Here is a 24,477-nt window from a genome sequence, read left to right as displayed (position 1 = left end):
CGCCATACAGTCAAAACAAGAAGTCCATATAGAGGCCACATTAAAACACACAAGGATAGAAAGAGCTGGGTCGCAGCGCTGAGGAAAGGAAGATGTGTGGTGTAACTACATCCACAGAATGCGAGAAAGAAGATGGTACCAACACAGAAAAATACTCAGCAGCTTCAAGCACCATCACACAGAGAAAGTTGACCTCTCATTAGATAACAGCTGAATCCTTTGGGCAAAATGAACTCCATTAAGATGATACTCTGGGGCATCAACTTTCCTTATTTCTACTGGAACTTTAGATTTGACATTTCTAGGAACCCCTTGCATGTCAGAACAGTGCAGGCTGATTGGATCAAAGAGATCTTCCATTCAGCAAAGCAGAAGTGAAACGCAGTGATTATAATTCACATTTTACTCATGGTACAAAAAGCAAAGTAACGATTGAGGCAAACATATGGCATTGTGGCTGATGAAATTAAATAGTTATGACTTAAAAAAATCATCAAAATTCTTGATCAATGTTTGAGATGTTATATTTTTAATCAACAGCAAACATTACTAATGTATTCTCATCAAAAGTGTGTGGGTTTGTAAATGTTGAGAGCTTTGCACACTGATTAAATGTTTAATCAGTCTGACTTACAAAACTGTCGATTGACCTTGAAGTCTAGCAGTAGGTCTTCCCGTGAAGGAAGATGTTTTTGTTCAAATCATTGTTCACAGATTGTGTATTACAGAAGGGGAGAATAAAGTTAAGAGGTTCATGCTATAATACACCAAACTTGCCTAAATATACATTCAATTATATTTTGATTTTTTTATACAAAAGATAACATTTAGTAAAAATATTCCATTTGATCTTGTAATTTACAAATCAAAGTTCTGGTTAGGTACAGGGCACTTTCTGCTAACCCCTCTCCCAACTGCTAAAGATATATCGATTTTGATTTTTTTAAACTCAAATTATAAGGTGAACAATTTTGACATTTAATTACACGAGGATTTTAGAACAGGCCAAACTAACAGCAATCATAACAATTGGCACCATTAGACTTACTCCACTAGGCCTTTAACTTTGGAAATAGATACACCATTCGATCTAACACTTAATTACTGAGAAGTAAATCATAATTAAAAATAAATAATTTAATATCTTACAGGACATTGTAGTTGGTTACATGCTTATATAGTTTAAAACAGACTTACACAACATTTATACAGTGGTTCAAAAAAATGAAGAAGACTTGATTATATGCCAAAAACTGATTTTTTCTTGTGTGGTGTTTACATGGGAATAAGGTTAAATCAATACGTTAAAAGATTAGAGGTCAGAACCATGCTAAAGTACTATACAGATTAAGTGTGTGTTATACAACACAGCAAAAATAAAATATACAAAGATACTTCAATAAACGTACCTGTCAAAAACATAGGCCTTATATAAACCCTCAGTTCAATACAATCAGTGGCTAAAGGTCTCTTCTGAGTGCTTGCATTCCATCTCTCTGTAAAAAGTTCAGCAGGATTTTCAAGCTGTCCTCAGGAACATTAAAGTCATTGCAAAGATCCTCCAGTTAACAAGCTGATACCCAGATAAAGCCAGTGGAAAAATCCTTCTGGGCAAACCAGTTATGTGCTCACTTGGTGGTTGAATGGTTGACCATAGTAATTGGTTGTTTTGTACCAGGTCGGATAGTGAAGGTTTTCCCGTGAAATTGTGAAAGTCTTGTATTGTGGAAGCTGGAAAGGAAGGGGAAGATTTGTAAAACTTGCATTTTCTTTTAGACTTTGCAAATTTTATTTGTAAATATAGTAGAGCAACAGGGTGACCTGGATTAGTACCAGCAGGCTTGAACACAGGACACCTTTAATCTTAGAAATTCTATAAAGATCTCTAATGTCAGTGGGTAAAAACACCGCAGAATAATCTATCTTTGCTGAGAATCATTTCATGAAAAGACCTATATAAATGTATAAATTATAAATAATTATATAAATTTCAAGGCATAGAAGACTAAAGACTCAAAGTGAGATTAGTATAGATGGGTGCAATAGTCTAGTATAGATTATATTTTATGTACTGTATTTACATTATATAATACAAAATATACAAGATTTCTTTATTAGTCACGTGTAGATCGAAACACACAGTGAAATGCATCTTTTGCGTAGTGTTCTGGGGGCAGCCCGCAAGTGTCGCCACGCTTCCGGCGCCAACATTGCACGCCCACAACTTCCTAACCCGTACGTCTTTGGAATGTGGGAGGAAACCGGAGCACCCGGAGGAAACCCACGCAGACACGGGGAGAACATACAAACTCTGTACAGACAGCAGCGGGAATTGAACTCAAGTCGCTAGCGCTGTAATAGCGTTACACTAACCACTACACTACCGTGCCTGTCGACTCTATGAATTACTTTTTTATGGCTTCTGGTTGCATCACTTTCCAACAATCTTATTGGCTGTTGGTGACATCGTTGCTATCCACAATTTTATGGGCTCCCAGTTCAGTGTCACCCATTGAATTATGATCTGGTACTGACTGCTTCTCAACAGAAGGGCGATCAGTCTTAAAGTGAACACTTGATTTACATTCTGTAATACATTAGTTAACTTTGATGATCAAAAATTTAAGCTGATGTTTCTACCACAAACGTAACAGATGCAAAGTAGTTTTCAATGTTAACTTTTATAGTTTATGAATCTTTCTTTTAATCAATGAGCAACACATTGAGAGATATCCCAATTAGTAGTTAACAATAAGAATCAAAATGAAAACAAAAGTAAACTTGCATTTCTATCGTGCCTTTCACAACATCTGCAGAACAATGCTGTTTGAAACAGTAATTGTGATGTAGGAAATGAGGCAAAGCAAGATCCCACAGTGTGATAACGACCAGATCATTTGTTTTACTACTGTTGATTGAGAGGTCAACATTGGCCAGAACCCCAAAAAGAACTTCTGTTCTTCATCACAACAGCACTTTTTTTTAAGTCATCTCCTGAGACAGTAGATAGAAGCTCAGTTTAACATCTCATCAGAAGTACAGAACCTCCGGCACTCCCCCAGCACTGCTCCAGAACCTAACAGCTGTAAAGACTTTCTTAAATGTGGTTCTTAAATACAGGCAGAATTTGCTCAACTCACCTTTTAGACCCCATATCTGACTGGGTGCTTAAAGTTTGCACCTTAGACTGCAATTCACTGATAACATTACTCTTTGCTAACAGACTGTTTGTTGATAGTCCAGTCTCTGTTTCCTTCTGCGTCACCTTTGGTACATTCCTGTCATGTGCTTTAGCCAGTAAATGGTTAGAATTCTGAAGCTTGGCAGAGCCTGCATTCAGGGCTGTGCTGTTGGGCTTTGGTGCTATCAATGGCTTCTGCCCATTGGAGTTCGAGACAGAATTATTTATTGACAGTGTGTTAATGAAGTGGGAGTTTATACTGGTTGGATTGTTACGGTGACTGGATGTCAAATGGCCACCACTTCCAAAGGTGGGTCCCTGCACAGAGAGGCCAGAACTGTCTGACCAATCAGCTGCTCTAGATTCACTGCTCCCTTCTCGTTCTGCCTCCGAAGAATCATTTCCATTGTCATCATGGTTGGAAAACTCAACAGGAGGTGGCAGAAATGGGAGTGGGAGTTCTTCATCGTCTTCGTCACCAAAGAGAGGTGGAGGGGGAAGCAGGAGCAAAGATACATCTTCATCTTTTTGGGAGTTCTCGAGTTCAGCAGCCCTGTGCAGAGAAATCTCAGATGAGTCAAGTTTCCTTTCTGCACCTCTCGGAGGAACGACATCGTCTTCATCCTTGTTTTGTGCTGTAATGTCCTCCTCTCCCAGAGAGGACGGCTCTCTGTAATTAGATCTCGGTACGATTTGGAACGAATTTGGATTTCTTGACTTAATGAACCGAGTGCCTCCCATTGATAAGGTCGGGGTGTCCGAGACAGATTTGGGAGCAGTTCTGTTCTTCAGGTCCCGCTGCTTGGCAGCCATTAGAAGAGCTAACGGTGAGCGCGCTTCGAGATTCTGCTTAGCGGCCAGTTGAGTTTGTTCTGGTAAAGAATCTGGAGCATCTGCGGTTCCGACCCCCCCTGCACTCGGTTTGACGTATGGGAAATCGGACAAACCATTTCCAGGGGAACTCGGGCTCTCAAAGTCACTCATCTGACTGGACTCAGCTTTCTCTTCTGATCCAGATTTCCCATTTGTTATTCCAGAAACGGGCAAATTGGTGAAAGTTTGATTGTTGTTTGAATCCTGAAGTTGGTTTGAGCTGGCCTGTGGACCGTCAGTATTACTGTTCCAGTGGTTTTCTGTCGGATCCGAGACAGGGTAATCTACAGGCAGGTAGGATTGCATGAGGGGCATGTTTGGTCCTGATTTGGGCTGCACCAGTGCTTGGCTCTTGCGAGCCGGTTTCTGTGGTCTGGATGCACTGGAATCCATCTGTATTTTACTGATGCTTGGATATTCACCAATTCCTTCTGTCGCTGCCTTCTGGTGCACAGAATCATTCAGGTTAATTCCAACAGCAGGCTCCATTAGATAGGGCTTTGCATCTTGCATAACGATCATGGATTTGGTTTTAATTTTGCGGTCAGATTCTGGCAAAGTTTTGGACTTTTTAACTGGATCGGAAGATCCATAGAGCTTTGCTGTTGCCTTCGGATTGAAGGTGGATGTGACCTTTGACACTTCAGGTGGTTCTGCCAAGAAGGAACTGTTGTTTGAAGTGGGTAACTGTGAAGAGGTGGCAAGGAAGTTGGGTACAGGTGGTAGACTGCTCTCAGGTTTTGGAGGCTGGGTTATATCCCTCTGCGGGGGAGGAGGAGGCGTTTTTTTAGGGTGTTTAATGTGACTGGGCTTTGAAGGCTCACTGTGCACCTTAGCGTAGTCACTGGGCAGAAGAACAGGAGAAGGTGCTTTGGGGTACTGGCCAGCTGTTGGAAGGGGCTTTTGAGGAGCCATCACTGGAGGGGGCAGAGGAGCGGTCAGTGGAGGTAGTGGCGAAATCACTGCATGGGGTAACAAGTAGCTTGTTTCGGGAGGAGGACCGGCCTCCTGTAGGTTGGGGTGTTGCTGCAGTGTGGCGTTTGGAGGAGGTGGTGGGGCCATGTTGGGCGGCGGTGGCGGAACGGACAGTTCATAAGGCAGGTTGGCAGAGTGTGGGCTTTGTACTGGGGGTGGTGGGGGAGCCATCGGTGGAGGGGGAGGGGGAGCCATCGGTGGAGGGGGAGGGGGAGCCATCGATGGAGGGGGAGGGATCCAGTCATCCCCTGCGCTGGCAATTCCATTTCCATAGCTTCTGACCTTCGGTTGGTCAACGCTGGTCTTCCTGTCACTGTCTACAGAAACAGGAGCAGTGATTAGTTCACATTCATCTGCAATGATTGGAAAATGTTCTATCCTAGATGTTCTGTTGAAGGAGGCATGGGGGGGGGGGGGGAAGGGGCGTCTTTTATCCATACCTGCTCCCAATTCCATTCTACAACTCCCTCTCTTTGTCTCAGACCCTTTCATTAGTTTTGCCTCTGATTTCAGCTTCCCTTCCCCATGGTCCCGCACACCAGCTGTGTTTTCCAGGCTCCCATCTCCACTGCAAATTTCCAGCAGAGGAATGGACCATTCAGCCCAATTCATCCACGCTAGATACTGCCCAACCCACCCCTCCTAAGCCACCTTCATCTAATCCCAGCAAGAAACCAAAACGAGACGAGGACAAGAAGAAGATCAGGATTCACGTGATGATTCCAATTTCCACCTCTGATTTAGTTCAATCAAGGTTTCCCTTGAACATCTTTCCAAATTTTTGGTTTAAAGTTTTAATCTGGTTCTGATTTATTTTTAAGAAAGGTTCATAGGGTCATGCAGCACGGAAACAGGCCCTTCGGACCAACTGGTCCATGCCAACCAAGATTCCCATCCAAGCTAGTCCCATTTGCCCGTGTTTGGCCCGTGTCCCTCTAAACCTTTCCCATCCATGTACCTGTCCCTGTCCTTTTGCCCTTAATGTTTTTTATGATCATTGATTTTTTGGTGAACATTGTTACATACTTTAGTCATAGTTCAGATGCTTCAGTATGTTTAATTGCTGAAACTGTAACAACTGAACGTCTTGTTGAATGGCAGCTGTAATAAGCCAGTGCCTGCTCAATATTCTCCTCCCAAATCACAGAGTCACAGTCAGCAGTTCCAAACATTTCCACCAACAGGTACCTGCAATAATAGTTGTCCTTGGAATCTTCGAAAACAACGCCTGATCTTGCACACTCGGAGTTGGCACTGCAAGTTTTGGCCGGTCAAGAAAAGGCTGTAACAGAAAATTAACTCGTTAGTTTCCTCCGCTGGTGCTTTTGTACAAGTGTGTGTGGCAGCACCAGCTCTTCGATTAGACTCCCCTCCCTTCCATTGGCTTCAACAGAACTGAAGGGCAGGGAGGTAGGTACAACTAGAGTCGTCACTCTGTCTACACTTCCTGCTGCCTTGGTAAAGCAGCTAGCATAATCAAAGACCCCACCCACCCCAGACATTCTCTCTTCTCCCCTCTCCCATCAGGCAGAAGATACAAAAGCCTGAAAGCACGTACCACCAGGCTCAAGGACAGCTTCTGTCCCGCTGTTGTAAGACTATTGAACAGTTCCCTAGTACGATAAAATGGACTCTTGACCTCACAATCTACCTCGTTATGGCCTTGCACCTTATTGTCTGCCTGCACTGCACTTTCTCTGTAACTGTAACACTTTATTCTGCATTCTGTTATTGTTTTCCCTTGTGCTACCTCAATGCACTGTTTAATGAGTTGATCTGTACAAACTAGGCAAGACAATTTTTTTTAAACTGTACCTTGGTACAAGTGACGATAATAAACCAATTTACCAACTAGGAACAAAGACAAACTTTCCTCCCCAAGGCTTCCTCAAGTTCTTAAATATCAATTTAAAAAGGATTAAATTTTTATCTGACGCACTTTTTTTTTCACCTTAGACGACCACATTCTGTGGATCATCCAGTCCCTTCAGTTATTTTTCTTGGATTCCGAGGAAAGGTCTTTGACCCAAAGTGTTAACTGTTTCCCTTCCTGCAGACACTACCCCACTGTGATAAGACTATTGAACGGTTCCCTTATACAATGAGATGGACTCTGACCTCACGATCTACCTTGTTGTGACCTTGCACCTTATTGCACTGCACTTTCTCTGTAGCTGTGACACTTTACTCTGTACTGTTATTGTTTTTACCTGTACTACATCAATGCACTCTGTACTAACTCAATGTAACTGCACTGTGTAATGAATTGACCTGTACGATTGGTATGCAAGACAAGTTTTTCCACTGCATCTCAGTACAAGTGACTATAATAAACCAATACCTGACCTGCTGAGCACTCCCAGAACTCCCGATCCCAGCAGTTCCTTGTCGAGTGGGTTTCATTACAATCAACCCCCATAAAGGCAGCTGCCTGTTGACCAGAAATCCTGAACCCCGTTAACTCTTACACTGCAGGAAGATTTCTCCCTGTCTGCCGAAACCTTCGATAGGGAGCTTGTGACATGCTGGAACAATGTTTCAGGGGATCTGCTGAACTTGCAGAGGGAGGCAGCTCCAGAAATTCCACAACATTCCCCCACAGCGCAGCAGAGAAGGTAACAACAAGCATGTCTGCCAGACACGGAGATCGACCACCTGTGCCTACGCATCGTCAGTGTAAGATAAGTATCCAGTGCCAACGATCAGGGGTTCCTGACTGTTAGCGAACAGACACAGCCAGCCACAAACGATGCCCATTTCACTGAACCTCTAGGGCAACAATAATGACTTCTTTATCTCTGCCACAATCTAAGGACAACACCTGATACATTTGCTCCACTGTGCCCAACCTCTGAAGGTCCGTAACTTAATCCTCTGCCTTTACCTTTCTGCGCCAAAGTTTATTTTAAAATATTTTTAACAAGTTATTTTGGATTTTGCTCAGGACAGTTTCTAACTGGAACTAATTGCTTAAATGTTTCACGAACAGGTTCATCCCTTTGGCAGGTATCTGACATTGTTCTATAAACTACTGATCGTAATCAACACAGAGGTGACGTGTAATTCCACCCAGCCTTCAACACATCGAAAGGTCCCAAAACATTTCACAGGAAGGTTATCAAACAATGAACATAGTCACGAGGTAATGCGGAGGCAGACGACAAAAGCCGTGGTCGATGAGAGGAAGATGGAGGGATATGAGCGTTCTGTAGGTAGGAGGGAATAGCTATGTCAGCACAACATTGTGGGCCGAAGGGCCTGTTCTGTGTTGCACTGTTCCATGTTCTAAAAAGGGTGGGGGGGGGGAGGAGAGAGAGAGGGGGGGGGAGGGAGAGAGAGAGGGGGGGGGAGGGGAGAGAGAGGGGGGGGAGGGGAGAGAGAGGGGGGGGAGGGGAGAGAGAGGGGGGGGAGGGGAGAGAGAGGGGGGGGAGGGGAGAGAGAGGGGGGGAGGGGAGAGAGAGGGGGGGGAGGGGAGAGAGAGGGGGGGAGGGGAGAGAGAGGGGGGGGAGGGGAGAGAGAGGGGGGGAGGGGAGAGAGAGGGGGGGAGGGGAGAGAGAGGGGGGGGAGGGGAGAGAGAGGGGGGGAGGGGAGAGAGAGGGGGGGAGGGGAGAGAGAGGGGGGGAGGGGAGAGAGAGGGGGGGGAGGGGAGAGAGGGGGGGAGGGGAGAGAGGGGGGGAGGGGAGAGAGGGGGGGAGGGGAGAGAGGGGGGAGGGGAGAGAGGGGGGAGGGGAGAGAGGGGGGAGGGAGAGAGCGGGGGGGAGGGGAGAGAGGGGGGGAGGGGAGAGAGGGGGGGAGGGGAGAGAGGGGGGGAGGGGAGAGAGGGGGGAGGGGAGAGAGGGGGGAGGGGAGAGAGGGGGGAGGGGAGAGAGGGGGGGAGGGGAGAGGGGGGAGGGGAGAGGGGGGGAGGGGAGAGGGGGGAGGGGAGAGTGAGGGGGAGGGGAGAGAGGGGGGGAGGGGAGAGAGAGGGGGAGGGGAGAGAGGGGGGGAGGGGAGAGAGGGGGGGGAGGGGAGAGAGAGGGGGGGAGGGGAGAGAGAGGGGGGGAGGGGAGAGAGAGGGGGGGAGGGGAGAGAGAGGGGGGAGGGGAGAGAGAGGGGGGGAGGGGAGAGAGAGGGGGGGGGGAGAGAGAGGGGGGGAGGGGAGAGAGGGGGGGGAGGGGAGAGAGAGGGGGGAGGGGAGAGAGGGAGGGGAGAGAGGGGAGGGAGGGGAGAGAGGGAGGGGAGAGAGGGGGGGAGGAGAGGGGGGGAGGGGAGGGGGGGGAGGGGAGGGGGGGAGGGGAGAGAGGGGGGGAGGGGAGAGAGGGGGGGGAGGGGAGAGAGAGGGGGGGGAGGGGAGAGGGAGGGGGGAGGGGAGAGGGAGGGGGGGAGGGGAGAGGGAGGGGGGGAGGGGAGAGGGAGGGGGGGAGGGGAGAGGGGGGGAGGTGAGGGGGGGAGGTGAGGGGGGGAGGTGAGGGGGGGAGGTGAGAGAGGGGGGGGAGGTGAGGGGAGGGAGGGGAGGGGAGGGAGGGGGGGGAGGGGAGGGGGGAGGGGGGAGGGAGGGGGGAGGGGGGAGGGAGGGGGAGGGAGGGGGGAGGGGGGAGGGAGGGGGGGAGGGAGGGGGAGGGAGGGGGGAGGGAGGGGGGGGAGGTGAGGGGGGGAGGTGAGGGGGGGAGGGGGGGAGAGGGGGAGGGGAGGGGGGGGAGAGGGGGAGGGGAGGGAGGGGGAGAGGGGGAGGGGAGGGAGGGGGAGGGGAGGGAGGGGGGAGGGGGAGGGAGGGGGAGAGAGGGGGGAGAGAGAGGGGGAGAGGGGGGAGAGGGGGGAGAGAGAGGGGGGGAGAGCGAGGGGGAGAGGGGGAGGGGGAGAGAGGGGGTGGTGCAGGGGTAAGTGTGGGGGTAGTGCGGGAGGAGGTAAGGGGTGAGGTGGGATGGTGTGAGGTGAAGGGGAAGAGGGAGAGTGGGGAAAAGCAGGGCAAAGAGGGACAAGGTGGAAAGAGAGACGGGGGAGTGATATGGAGCTGTGAGAGAGAAATCCTGGCATTGAGAGATCAGGCACAAACCTCAGCAGCGGAATACTGACATTCTGGGATGACGAGGAGAGCAGGTGGAGGGGACCCGAGGGGGTTCTGGTGTTGGAGAAGATACAGAGCTGGAGCAGGATGTAACCATGAATGAAAGATTACCTTAAACCACGGTGTTACTAACTGGAGCCAGGGAGGCTGGCAGTGACGGGGATGGGGTGGGTAGAAGCGTGCGAGCTCAGAGACAGCCAGCAGGCTTCGGAGAACTCAAGCTTACAGGGAGTGGAATGAGGGAGGTGATCGTGTAGCCATTGGAATAATCTAGTTTGGGAATTACAAAGGCAGGGAGGAGGGTTTCAGCAGACAGGGCTGGAGTCGGGTGATTTTACATCAGTGGAGAAAGATCATCTAAGTTAGTAGGAAGAGATTTTACCTGTTCACTTGTCTGTAACCTTCGATCAGTGTAGTCAGCAACTTCCAATACTCACTTTCCTACCAGCTGCAGCCCAAAGAAACAATTCCCATTGCAAAATAAACTTCTTTTCCATAATTAATTGCTTTCTGATGATCTCACGTCTGGTAACCTCACTTACCACCATAACAGACAGGCAGATTCTTACACTGGCCCACAGTGGGTTTCTGTCTAACTGAAATTCCAAAAATTAGACAGCCAAAGTATACAACAATGTCTGGGATAAAAACAATGTGTTGGAAATGCTCAGCAGGTCAGGCAGCATCCATGGAGAGAGGATGTTTTAAATCCCTGGCCTTTCAGCTGAACCTCCATGAACACTTGCAGATCTATTACTTAGCCACTGTGAAAACAGTTAATGGCGTGCACATCAGTGAGAATGTTGAAACACAAGAGACTGCAAATACTGGAATCTGAAGTGAGAACGTTGAATTCAGTGGCAAATTAGGTGCAGAAAATAAAGTGAGAGAAAAATTCTGCTTTGAGAGTGAGGGAGAGAGAGGGAAATGAAATGTAAAATTTTTACATTCTTTTACATCTCAAACAATAATGAAGAAAGGGGGGCTCCACATTTGCAGAACTTAATTCCCAGTAGCTGTGAGTTACTGTGTGTCTATTAGGCAAATGCAGCAGTCTGGCAGCCTGCAGTTTGGAGGGAGGGAGGGAGGGAGTGGGATGGGGGGAGGGTTGGTTGAAGTCACCTGCAGTAACTGGGTCTGAGGGTATCTGTCACTGTTTATAAACACCTTCAGTTTTCAGTTCAACAACGGGAGTGAGTGAACAGAGGTGCATACATTGAAAACTCGAATGTGGTTTAACATGAGTGATTAAGATGAATCTCTGGCCCTTTACTTGGAATTGAAATGGGTTTATTATTGTCACGTGTACTGAGATACAGTGAAAAACTTTGCTTTGCATGTCATCCAGACAGATCATTTCATTACACAGTGCATTGACGTAGTACAAGGGAAAACAATAACAGAATGCAGAATAAAGTGTCACAGCTACAGAGACAGTGCAGTGCAGGCAGACAGTAAGGTGCAAGGCCATGACGAGGTAGATAGTGAGGTCATTTCCCCAGTAAGGTCCAATCATTGTGAGCTATTTGCCAAGCAGGGCATCACTGTGAGCCTTTGGTTTACGTGCTGTGAGAGACTGCTGGAAGTTGCTGCCTAATTCACTCAGTCGTACAGTAAATGCTGATAATCTCCACACTAATCTTCCCGGAAAACCTGCCCCACAGGCTGGTCCCTGAGTGGGAGATCTGGTTACCTTGTGGGTGGATTCACATCATGCAGATTGCTCCAAAATGCTCCCAAATAAGCAAAGTATTTATTTGCATTTTATGCTGTTTCATTTATTGGAAACAACTCAATGTGATGGGGACCAAAGGTCATCAGGATGGTGCCGTCTGTGTGGAGTTTGCACGTTCTCCGTGACCCTGTGGGTTTCCCCCGGGTGCTCCGGTTTCCTCCCACATCCCAAAGGTGTGCAGGTTGATGGGTTAATCGGCTGCTGTAAATTGCCCCAGGTATGTGAATAGAATCTGGGGGGATGGGAGTTAATGAGAGACAGAATAGGTAACAGGGAAATGTGGGGGTATGTGACTGATGGGATTACTCCCAAGAGCCGGCAAAGACCTGATGGGCTGAATAGCCTCTTTCTATGTCACAAGAAAAAGTATCAGAATCATAGTACAGAAGAAACAGGCCCTTCAGCCCACCTTGTCCATACTGACCATGATGCCCATCTATGCTAGTCCCATTCCTGTCCATGTACCTGCCCAAATGCCTTTTAAATGTAATCGTACCCACCTCCACCACCTCCTCTGGCAGCTTGTTCCACACACCTGCCACCTTCTGTAGAAAACTCATCCCTAAGATCTCCTTTAAATTTCTCCCCTCTCACCCTAAACCTGTTCCCTTTTGTTCTAGACTCCCCTGCCCTGGGATAAAAATTACAACTACCTATACCTTTATAATTTTATAAAACTCTGCAAGGTCACCCCTCAGCTTCCTATGTCCCAGAGAGAATAAACCCAGTACATCCAATCTCTCCTTATAACCACAGCCCTCCATTCCAGGTGAATCTCTCTGCACTCTCTCCGTTGCTACCACATCCCTCCCGTCGTGTGGTGACCAGACCTGTAACAATATTTGAAGTGCAGCCTGACCAATATTCTGTACAGCTGCAACATGATGTCCCAACTCTTACACCTCGTGCCAAATGCCTTTTTCACTGCCCTGTCCACCTTCAGAGAGCTATGGACTTGCACCCCAAGGTCTCCCTGCACGTCAACGTTCATAAGGTCCCTGTCACTTACTCTAAGCCCTGACAGAACTTGACCCCCCCAAAGTGCATTACCTGACACTTTTCTGCATTAAATGCCAGCTGCCATGCTGCACCCAACCTTCCTGCTGATCTATGGTCTGCTGTATCTTTAAACAACTTTCTTCGCCATCTATGACTCCACCAACTTTTGTGTTGTCTGTACACTTATGGTCCATGCCTGAACTTCTTTCTTTCACTGTTAACTGGTATTATCCTGCAATACATCTTCAGTTTCAAGCTTCAGTTATTAAAAAGGTAATTCTGGAAGGTTACACCACAGAAATCCGATAAAACACCGAGTTTCACTCAAGATAAGCGTTAACTGGTTCAGTTTCACTGAAGCACAGGAATGTGAAATGGCCCATATTTTGTTTTACGGTGAAAGCTGGAAATAGGAACTAAGAGCAAACGTTACAATGCCCAGCTTGACAGTCGGTCTCTGCTTCACTTTTGCGGTTCCAGAGTCCACGGTCGCATTTGGCGCTCCTTCCATGGACGTCAGCACTGTGATCTCATTCCGTTCATCTGCAAACAAGCACAGACCGCAAACCTCAATCAAACCAATCACAAATTCTTCTAGTTCATAACTATCTCCAAACCCATTCAAACATGAGGAACGGGAGCAGGAGGCTAAGCGGTTCCTCAAGTCCATTCTGTCTTTGAATAAATCACGGCTGGTCCAATCTTGGTGCCACCTTCTTGTTCCTCTCTCCCACCCACCCCTCCACTTCCCTGTGGTTTAACTATCTGTCAGTCACCGCCTTGGACGTAATCAATAACTCCACCTCCACAGCTCTGTGGGAGAGAGAAATCCAGATTCTTAACCTTCTGAGTGAAGAAATTCCTCCCTCCCTGCCTGAAACAGGAGACCCCTTATCCTGAAACTATCCCCCCAAGTTCTAGACACCCCCACGACGGGCAAACATCCTCTCAACATCCACCCCATTAGTCCTCCCTGGAACCCGTGGTTTCAATAAGTTTGCCTCTCATTTCTCTAAACTGCTGAGTATTGGCCCAACCTGCTCAACTTTTAAACGTGGTCCCTTTATTCAAGCAGGGCAGCAGAGATAAGCCAGGTATTTACAGGCCGGTGAGCCTAATGTCAGTGGCAAGGAAGTTATTGGAGAAAAGTTCTGAGGGACAGGATTAATCTACACTTGGAGAGGCAGGGATTGATCAGGGATAGTCCGAATGACTCCGAGGTGGGAGATCCTCTCTGATTAATTTGATTTTTTTTTGGAAGTAACAAAATATACTGATGAGGGCGGTGTGGATGATGTAGTCTACATGGACTTCAGTAAACGTCCCATATGGGAGGCTCATCAAGGCAGCTTGGCAAACTGGATCCAAAACCGGTGGTGATAGGATGCAGAGAATCAGAATCAGGTTTATTATCACTGACATATGATGTGAAATGTGTTGTTTTGCAGCAGCAGTACAGTGCAAGACATAAAAATCACTATAAGTTACAAAAATCAATAAATAATGCAAAAGAGGAATAACAAGGTAGTGTTCATGGGTTCATGGACCGTTCAGAAATCTGACAGCGGAGGGGAAGAAGCTGTCCCTGAATGGCTGAGAGGGTGACGGTGGAGGGTTGCTCTTGTGCTCAGAAGCCTGTGTCCCAGGGATCGGTGCTGAGACTCTCGGGGTAGTGAGGAGGATAGTGTAAGGCTACAGAATGATAGTGATCAGCTGGTAAGGTGGGCAGGACAAATGGAAGAAGGAGTTTAATTCTGATAAATGCACTTTAGGACTAAGAAGGGCAGGAGACACACACCATGAATGGCAGGGCTGTAGGGAGTACTGGGACAGAAAGACTTTGGTATACAAATTTTTAAATTTGCTAAAGATGGCAGCACAGGTAAACAAGGCGTTGGAGAAGGCACATGGCATGCTGGCCTTCATTAGCTAGGACATGGAATACAAGAGCAGGGCATATCTGAAGTATAGAGTGCAGTTCTGGTCACCACACTGCAGGAAGGATGTGACTGCACTGGAGAGGGTGCAGAGGAGATTCACCACGGTGTTGCCTGGAGTGGAACGTTTCAGTTATGAGGAGAGACTGGATAGGCTGGGGTTTTCCTCGGAGCAGAGAAGGCCAAGACGGGACCTGATAAAGGTGAACAAAATTACGAGGGACGTAGATAGGGTAGATGGTGAGAAACTTTTCCCTATAACAGAAAAGTCTAAATCCCAAAGGCATAGGTGAGGAGTTAGATAGTTAGAGTGGATCTTAGAGAAAGATTTCTGACCTAGAGAGTGATTGGAATCTGGAACGTGCTGCCTGAGGTTTTGATACTTTGAGAAAGTATCTGGAGGAGCACTGGAACCACCAAGGTATAGTGGGCCACAGAACAAGGGCATTAGCACACATGGGCACTTCATGGTCGGCAAGGACATGGTGGGCCGAAGGGCCTGTTCCTGTGCTGCACAACCACACTGGTTCTTTGTGACTCTCTTCACACACCAACCCTTTCATCCCAGGAATCCACCTGTGAATCTCACCGCCCCCGTTGTTCAATCCCACTGTTATAAAACTATTGAACAATCCCCTAGTACAATAAAATGGACTCTTGACCTCACAATGTACCTCGTTATGACCTTACACCTTGTTGTCTGCCTGCACTGCACTTTCTCTGTAACTGTGACACTTTACTCTGCATTCTGCTATTATTTTCCCTTGTACTACCTCAATGCACTGTGTAATGAATTGATCTGTATGGATGGTATGCAGGACAAGTTTTTCACTGTACCTCAGTACAAGTGACGATAATCAACCAGTTCCAGTGTTACATTAGCCGGGCTGTGATAAGCAGAGGCTGGGCCAAGGAGCAGCTCCAGTCATCAGGTGCACAATGACGGCTCTGTGCAGGATATCATTTTAGTCACAGAACTGTGAACTGCTTCATTGTAAGACAGCAGCAACATTTCCCTGTTGTCCACTAGTCCAATTACACCAATACACTCAGTGAAATCTGAACCTCCTCCACCCCTTGACTTCCACCATCAACAACGCCAAGCTCCAGCCCTCCCTCCCACAACCTCTCCACCGTTGACCAGCCCGTGGTGGGCTCGTGGCTCTTTCCCAAGCCCGTGGTGAGTCAACTGCCCGGTGAGACACCATGGCCATTCCACGGTGCTGCTGTTGACGGGGGCCACTGGCACTGATCACTGTCCTCACTGCACTCTGATGTTTAACCACTGATGGGGACTGATGCGTGTCACACACCTAATTAAGGTTGGTGTGCATCTGGGAGGGAACACAATCATCATCCCAGTGCCGAGCCTGCTCTTCCCGATCAACACACAACCTGCTGGAGGAAGCCAGCGGGTCGGGCAGCGTCTGTGTGGGAGGAAAGGAATTGTCGATGTTTCAGGTTGAAACCCTGCATCAGGATCTGAAACGTTGACAATTCCTCCCCCCCTACAGTTCCTCCAGCAGAGTGTGTGTTGCTCCAGATTCCAGCATCTGCTGTCTGTGTCTCCCCGCTGCTCTACTTGATGGTCAACATAAAAACGCAGAAACAAACAGGGGAAGGCCATTCAGCCCATCCACATGATGATTGCTGATCATCCAGAGTCAGTCCCCTCCCCCACCCCCCATCCCTTCAGTCGTTATAACTGTATCCAACACTATCATGAATATATTTAATGAATTGGCCTTGACTGCCTTCCATGGGAGAGAATCGTACACGTTACCACAGACTGGCTGAAGAAATTTCTCCCCTAAAAAGCCCAGGCCACATCCTTAGTCAGTGACCCCTGGCTCTGGACCACCAGGCATATGCAAGGTCCTTCCTGCCTGAAGTCTGTCCTCTTCTCCTAGGGGTAGTTATTAGTTCCAGTGATATCCCCTCTCCTTCCAAACTCCAGTCAATACAAGCCCAACTGTTCTAGTTTCTCTTCGTACCACAGCCCTGCCAACCGAGGAATCCGTCTGGTGAACTTTCACTGAACTTCCTCCATCCTTCCTGTGACACAGAGACCAGAGCTGTACACAATGCTCAAGACGTGGTCTCTCCACTGCACTGTACAATTACTGTCAGACATCCCTGCTCCTCCACTCATTTCCTCTCGCTACCTACTCACATACCCTTAACCACCTGCATGCTCACTCTCAGCAACTGGTTCACAGGACACCCAGGTCTCACTGCACCTCCCTCATTGTGTTCCTTGTTCTACCCCCTCACACTCATGCCCAGGGACAGAGGGCACAGAGACCTGGAGGTTTCAGCAGAAGGAGACGAATAAATCCTGTCCACATTCCAACCTGCACCTGGAACATGACAAGGATTGTTTATCTACAAGAATTGTGGCACGTTTCAGTGGCTGGAGAAAAGTATTGTAGAGACAGAGGGATTCAGAGAGACAGAGAGAGAGAGAGACAGACAGACAGAGACATACACATGAAAGCACAGAGACAAAAAGAGAAAGAGACACAGAGAGACAGAGTGAGAGAGACACACACACAGACAGAGAGAGAGGCAGAGAGAGAGAGAATACAGTATGTTATTCAAACTTTGCTATCAGTTATTTTAAACAAATACATGTAGTTTTACTAAGATAAAATGTAAAATAGATTTTATATACAGAGTTGTTTAATTCTACCCTGCAGTGTTCAGTGGGAGAGGACTGTGGCTGAGGATCGTGTACAAATGAATCAGAGGTAGGAGGAGGCCATTCAGCCCATCAGCCTTTTGCTATTTAACAAAACCACTACTTATCTGATGGTTCCTTCAAGCGCCCAGTCCTACCTCTCCCCACCTCCCCCAATGCTTATCACAAAATACCTCTCCTTCCACTGCCCTTTGTGGAAGAAAGTTCCAGAGAGAGAAAACATTTCACTTCATGTCTTAAGTAGTTGCCCCTTTATCTCTAAATAGTGGCCCCTGGTTCAGAATCATCCTCTCCACATCTGCCCTCTTAAGACCACTCAGGATCTGTTATGTTTGAAAGTCCCCTCTCACTCTCCTCAACTCCAGTGGGGAGAAGCCTGGCCTTTCCATAACACCCTATTCCAGGTATTGTCCAATAAACTTTCTCTGGGTTGCTTCCAATACATTCACATCCTTTGGTAGATAAGGAGACCACTGCTGTACGTGTCCCAGATGTGGCCTCAGAGCCCGGTGGAACTGAAGCCATAAACCGGTCTATCTTGTACTCAGTTGCCAGGCAAAAAACAGTACTGTTCTGTTAAATTTCCCATTGCTTGCAGTACCTGCATAGTAGCCTTTAGGGAATTGTCCACCAGGTCATGTGATCTTCTACACCCATCAGGCTTGGGTTTAGAGTCACTTCTGAACTCTGGTGCCCGAGTCATTCCCTCAATGGCTGGATTGGGCTGTCAGCCCTGATCACATGAACTCACATTGAACACCAACAGCACATGTAACAGTGACCTGAATGCTGGCCGTATAGCAGCCCACACCCTGACTGATGACTCCCACTGTCCTGTGACTAGAGCTCTGACGTCGTTAATGGATGGATTTAGACTGACTTTGTTTCACCCTGTCTGGGCCTCAGTTAGTAGTGTAGCAGTTAGTGTTACGCTGTTACAGCGCCAGCGACCCAGGTTGAATTCTGGCCGCTATCTGTAAGGAGTTTGTACGTTCTCCCCATGTGTCTGCGTGGGTTTCCTCCGGGTGCTCCAGTTTCCTCCCACGTTCTAAAGACGTACGGGTTAGGAAGTTGTGGGCATGCTATGTTGGCGCCAGAAGCATGGCGACACTTGCGCGCTGCCCCCAGAACACTCTCAGTAACGCAAAAAGACGCATTTCACTGCGTGTTTCGATGTACATGTGACTAATAAAGAAATCTTATCTTGTCTCATCTTAAAGCTCCTCTCTGCATTCTCCACAGCAAAGAAAACCACCCCACCTGTCACTCTCTTCGTCACAGCAACACCCCGCCCACCCCCAACGTGCCCCTCCCAGTCACTGCTTCCCTCCTGCAATGTGCCTGTGGTCCATGACACCAACGTCTCCAGTGGGAACTCCCTGCTCACACTCTACACCACAGCCAATAAGGGCAATTGTCCTACATGGCTTCTGAGCCAGCTTATCTACCGGCCACCTCCAGGGGTCTGTGGAGATCCACTCCATCCGTCCCCCTCCACTCTTCAATACTCTATCACCTCACCTTGTCCTCAACCCTCAAATTCACTCCCTCACTCATCACCATTCTCCACCTTGCAGCCCACCCCACAGCTCACGATGTTGCCAATGAAATGACGTTAGCACACCTTTAGGAATCTACGAGCAGGGATGAGGATGTGCTGAAGATTATAAAACTCACACTGAACCCCACCGCTGCCCAGAGGCCAAGTAAAGGGGAGCGTGGCCAGGGCTTTCACTGCCACCCCACTTTGTTCCCATCAATGACTCAGTATTTGCTCTCCTGCCTCCAAGTTGGAAGGTTCTGGGTTGGAAAGGATGCAGAAGAGGTTCACCAGGATGCTGTCTGGATTAGAGGGCATGAGCTATAAGGAGAGACTGGACAAACTTGGGTTGTTTTCTCTGGAGCATCGGAGGCTGAGGGGAGACCTGATAGAAGCTTATAAAATGATGAGAGGCACAGAGAGGGTAGACAGAGTCTTTTTCCCAGGGTAGAAATATTGAATACTAAAAGGACATACAGTAGCCTGAGGGCACGTACCACCAGGCTCAAGGACAGCTTCTACCCCACTGTGATAGGACTATTGAACGGTTCCCTTATACAATGAGATGGACTCTGACCTCACGATCTAACTTATGACCTTGCACCTTATTGTCTACCTGCACTGCACTCTGTAGCTGTGACACTTTACTCTGTACTGTTACTGTTTTTACCTGTACTACCTCGATGCACTCTGTACTAACTCAATGTAACTGCACTGTGTAATGAATTGACCTGTACGATCGGTATGCAAGACAAGTTTTTCACTGCACTCGGTACAAGTGACAATAATAAACCAATACATGCATTAAATGTGGAAATACTAGAGGATATGCAATTAAGGTGGGGGGGGGTGGGAGTTTAAGGGAGATGTGCAGGGCAAGTCTTTACTACACAGAGAGCAGTGGGTGACTGGAACGTGCTGCCAGGGGCGATGGTGGGGGCAGGTACTATAGTTGTGTTTAAGAGGCTGTTAGACAGACACATGAATATTCAGGGAATGGAAGGAAATGGATCATGTGCAGGCAGAAGAGATTTAGTTTATTTTGGCATCGTGTTCAGCACAGACATAGGGGGCTGAAGGGCCTGTGCTGTACTGTTCAAAGTTTAAGTCCCATTCCAGACCCTCAAGCACAAAATTCTATGCAGTGCTGGTGGGGAGCCGCTCTGTCAGCTGTAACAGATCCTGTGATGTCACTTGAAGATCAGCGGTGGAGAGATCCCAGGTCCCCAGGTTAATGTTTATCCCTTAAACTGACATCACTAAACTATCACATTGCAGCTTGTGGGAGCTTGCTGTGCTCAAATTGGTTACAGCATTTCCTACATTGCCCCAATAGGGGACTTCACTGGCTTTGGATTGACAGGTTGTGACTGGTGCCGTAGAAATGCAGTATTTTTCTCTGCATTGACAGAACCACATTTGATGACCGGTGAAGTGCAGGAGGGTTGGGAATCCCCTGGTGTTTGGGGGAACCCCTGTCTGCACTGGTATAAAATCGATTCTGACGGTCACAGGCAGGATACAAGTGCAACTGAAGTACAACTTTGGAACTTTCTGCAGTTTCCACCAAGAACCTCCCACAAGAATGACCTTTCCACTGCTCGGTTTAATAAATGGGTGTGCCTTTTAGGAAACAACGCTGTAAACTAAGCTCACAGCTGCTGATGACTCTACATGACAAGCATGATACCAAAGCCTCCAGCAAACATTCAGAGTTGGTGAGCAGGCAGCCACTCCCTCCACGTTTCCACTTTGAAGATGAAAGTGGAGTTCCTGTGGCCTCTAAATCGAGCATGAATAAAGAACTTCTTAAATAACAACAAATTAACTTTTTTATTTTGATAGCCCAGAGAACACAATTCCCCAGGTCGCCGCTCCCTCATTCGTTCTGGCTGCCTGCTCACCCGTCAGCCTCACACCCAAAGCACCCTTCGACAGCTGGGGGTGGTCCACCCACTGATCTGGGGCTGCCCTCCCTTCCCTCCCCTCCTCCTGATCTGGAAGCACGCCGTAAGCCAGGGCCAAGGTTACTACCACCCACACCAGGCACTGCATTGAGTTGATAGCTCTCGGTACCCCTGAACTCAGAGACTGAGGATTCTGGAGGCTAACCCAACATAAACTTCACAGAAAATTAAATTCTAATGACGCAAACCCTAACACACTCCAACGTGCACCAGACTCACCCCCACTCTCAAAACCCAACCTGTGAAAACCTTGGAAATAAATTACTCAGAAGAATAAATACACCTTGTTGTGTATCTATAGTGTATTTAATGTCCCAAAGTCTCCCAGTGATTCACAGAAGCATTTTAACACTGAGCCACATTTGCTTTTATGTTAAAACTCTTTATTTTTGTCTGCATGTTAATCTAATAAGTAGAGACAGGGTACTTTAGACACAACGGACTGAACACCTTACACCACTAAGGGTGGCCTTCTCTATCCTGAACAGGCCACACAGCAGGAAACCTCATTAGCTGGAGGAGTTTAAGCTCAGGGTTTTGGATGCTGAGCAACATAGAACATTACAGCACAGTACAGGCCTTTCAGCCCACAATGTTGTGCCGACATTTTATCCCGCTCTGAGATCTATCCAACCCTTCCCTCCTACACAGCCCCCCATTTCTCTATCATTCATGTGTCTAAGGGTCTCTTAAATGTCCCTAATGTATCTGCCCCCACCACCTCTGCCGGCAGTGCGTTCCACGCACCCACAACTCTGTGTAAAAAAAAACTTACCCCTGACACCCCCCCTTATACCTTCCTCCAGTCACCTTAAAATTATGTCCCCTCATGTTAGCCATTTTCGTCCTGGGAAAACATCTTGGACTGTCCACTCAACCTATGCCTCTTATCATCTTGTACACCTCTGTCAAGTCACCTCTCATGCTCTTTCTCTCCAAACAGAAAGCCCTAGCTCACTCAACCTATCCTCATAAGACATGTTCTCCAATCCAGGCAGCATCCTGGTAAATCTCTTCTGCGCCCTCTCTAAAGCTTCCACATCCTTCCTGTAATGAGGCAACCAGAACTGAACACAATACTCCAAGTGTGGCTAACAGAGTTCTATAGAGCTGCAACATCACCTCGTGGCTCTTGAACTGAATACCCTGACTAACGAAGGCCAACACTCCATACGCCTTCTAACAACCCTATCGACCTGCACGGCAACCTGAAGGATCTCTGGACGTGGACCCCAAGATCCCTCTGTTCCTCCACACTGCTGAGAGTCCTGCCATTAACCTTGTATTCTGCCTTCGTTGATCTTCCAAAGTGCATCACTTCACACTTTTCTGGGTTGAACTCCATCTGCAACTTCTCAGCCCAGCTCTGCATCTTATTCAATGTCCTGCTGTAACCTACAGCAACCTTCTACACTATCCACAACACCACTAACTGTCGTGTCATCTGCAGACTTACTAACCCATCCCTCAATTTCCTCATCCAAGTCATTTATAAAAATCACAAAGAGCTGGGGTCCCAGAATAGATCCCTGTGAACAACACTGGTCACCGACCCTCCAGGCAGAATGTGCTCCATCTACACACCACCTCTTGTCTGCTATGAGCGTGCCAATTCTGAGTCCATCAGTGCTCCCAAAGGCTGGCTGTTCCGTGGATAGCTCAATTCCCGCTGCTCAAGAGAGTTCAGGCACAGAGGAAGTGGGGGACTGCTGGCCCAAGAGACAGCTGGACCCTGAGCAGTGTGGACCAGGGCTTCCCTAGGGGAGTGCAGCCAGAACCAAGCCCACAGCACCCTGGGTGGCTCTGCCATACAAGGGAGAAGGAAGGTCAGGGAAGTGCTAGTCAGAGGGTTCTGGAGTTAGGGGAGCAGACAGGGGTTTGTGTGGGTGCAGGGCATGGTTCCAGGGTATTGTGTTGCCTCTCTGGTGCCAGGGTCAAGGATATCAGCGAACAGCTGCAGAAGGGCGAATGGCCACAGCCTGAGGTGTACACTAATCACTAGAGTTTAGCAACACTATGACCATTTTGCACTAAAATGGACTTTGTTTTCTTTTGTCCTAATTGTGTTTTCTTGTAAAAATTGTGTATAATTTATGTTTAATTCATGTTTTCCTTGTGAATGTTGTGTATCTGATGCTCTGTGCCTGTGATGCTGCTGCAAGTAAGTTTTTCATTGCACCTGTACACACATGGACTTGTGCATCTGACAATAAACTCAACTTTGACATCAGTACCAGTGACATCGGTAGGAAAGGGAACGAGGTCCAGCCGGTGGACTTTGAGGAGTGGGGAAGGAGGGAGCAGTGGAGGACGGACAGATCGCACCTCAGCTGTGCAGAGAGAGAGACATCCTCACAGGTAGGTTTGCTGGTCAGTTGGGGAGGGGGCTTGAAACCTGCCGGGGGGCGGAACGAGAAGCTCAGCAATGAGTTAGAAAGGAGGAATGTAGAATGTGAAACAAGGCGGCAGAAAATTAGTGAGTGAGTGAAGAAACGAGGTCAGGGTCTGGCTGTGCTTCACACAGAGGGCTGAGAGCAAGAGCTGAGCTGAGGTCGCTGGTTGACACATGGAAAGATGATGCTTCAGCTGTTCCTGAAACTCCAGTTGAATGGGCAGGACTGGTGGGTGAGTGAGCTGGGACAGGGCTTTCAGGCGAGGCAGAAATGGGGATTAAAATGGGGGGAACGAGACTGCAGACACTGGAATCTGGAGCAACATACAAGCTGCTGGAGGAACTCAGTGGGTTGAGCAGCATCTGTGGTGGGGGGAAGGAATTGTCGACATTTCAGGTCGAAACCCTGCATCAGGACTCTAAGAAGAGGGAATACTGGTTAAAGAAAGTGGCAGATTGGTGAGCAGGTAGGGTGTGTGAGAAGGATCATTTCGTTAGGCTGTGTAAATTGAAATAAAGGTGGGTGGATGAGCAGCCACACTGCTGGGAATGGGTTACAGATGTGTTGCAGAGGGGTTTGACAACTGAGCTGTAGATTGGCCAGGGCAGTATAGATCGATTAGAAGGTCCAGGGTTCAAACGTCAGTCTACAGCCCGTCATCAGACAGCACTAAATGCTGGGGCTCGACCTGCTCTCTCAGCTGAAGTCATAATATCCCAGGACACATGGTAGAGAAGGCCCAGTGTCCTGTGGACCAGTTTCCCACTCAAGCCAGTTCCCCAGTTAACTGGACAGTATTGGGAGTCTTGCTGAAGTGCTTGTTTAGTTGCAAAGCAGTTTAGGCATCCTTTGGAGGTCATGAAAGGCAGTCTATAAATACAGACCTTTTCCTGCCTTAAAATATAATTATCTTACCACTAACTCCACTCTGTATGACGACCATCATGAAGACCAAAGTCTGCAGACAGATTTATTCCCAAGGCCATTGGGGAATGGGGTTTGACATGTTCAGTAGTCCTGGACCTTCAACTGGCATTTGGCAAAATCGTGATTTACTTGAGGAAGCCAAGATCGATAGAAATGCTTTGAAGCAACAGAACCTCTCAATGACTCAAGTTGGTAACCGCACTGT

At 48.0% G+C, this 24,477-nt stretch overlaps 1 protein-coding gene across 1 annotated transcript in view; it reads right to left on the bottom strand.

Moving 5' to 3' along the window:
* Positions 1 to 390: 390 nt before the first annotated feature.
* The window catches only part of LOC127580859 (uncharacterized protein C6orf132 homolog), a 38,637-nt gene continuing 14,550 nt past the window's right edge, over positions 391 to 24,477 (bottom strand). The window contains exons 2-5 of the mRNA XM_052034814.1: positions 13,241 to 13,350; positions 6,218 to 6,311; positions 3,141 to 5,346; positions 391 to 1,731 (exon numbers count right to left, since the gene is read on the bottom strand). Coding sequence (XP_051890774.1) covers positions 1,629 to 1,731; positions 3,141 to 5,346; positions 6,218 to 6,311; positions 13,241 to 13,350 — 2,513 coding nt within the window. The 3' untranslated portion in view covers positions 391 to 1,628. The remainder of the gene's footprint in view (positions 1,732 to 3,140; positions 5,347 to 6,217; positions 6,312 to 13,240; positions 13,351 to 24,477) is intronic.

The sequence above is a fragment of the Pristis pectinata genome, chromosome 20 (assembly GCF_009764475.1).
Source record: "Pristis pectinata isolate sPriPec2 chromosome 20, sPriPec2.1.pri, whole genome shotgun sequence".
Classification (NCBI taxonomy): Eukaryota; Metazoa; Chordata; class Chondrichthyes; order Rhinopristiformes; family Pristidae; genus Pristis; species Pristis pectinata.
The sequence above is the reverse complement of the archived record's forward strand: the minus strand, read 5'-3'. Positions and strand labels throughout refer to the sequence as shown.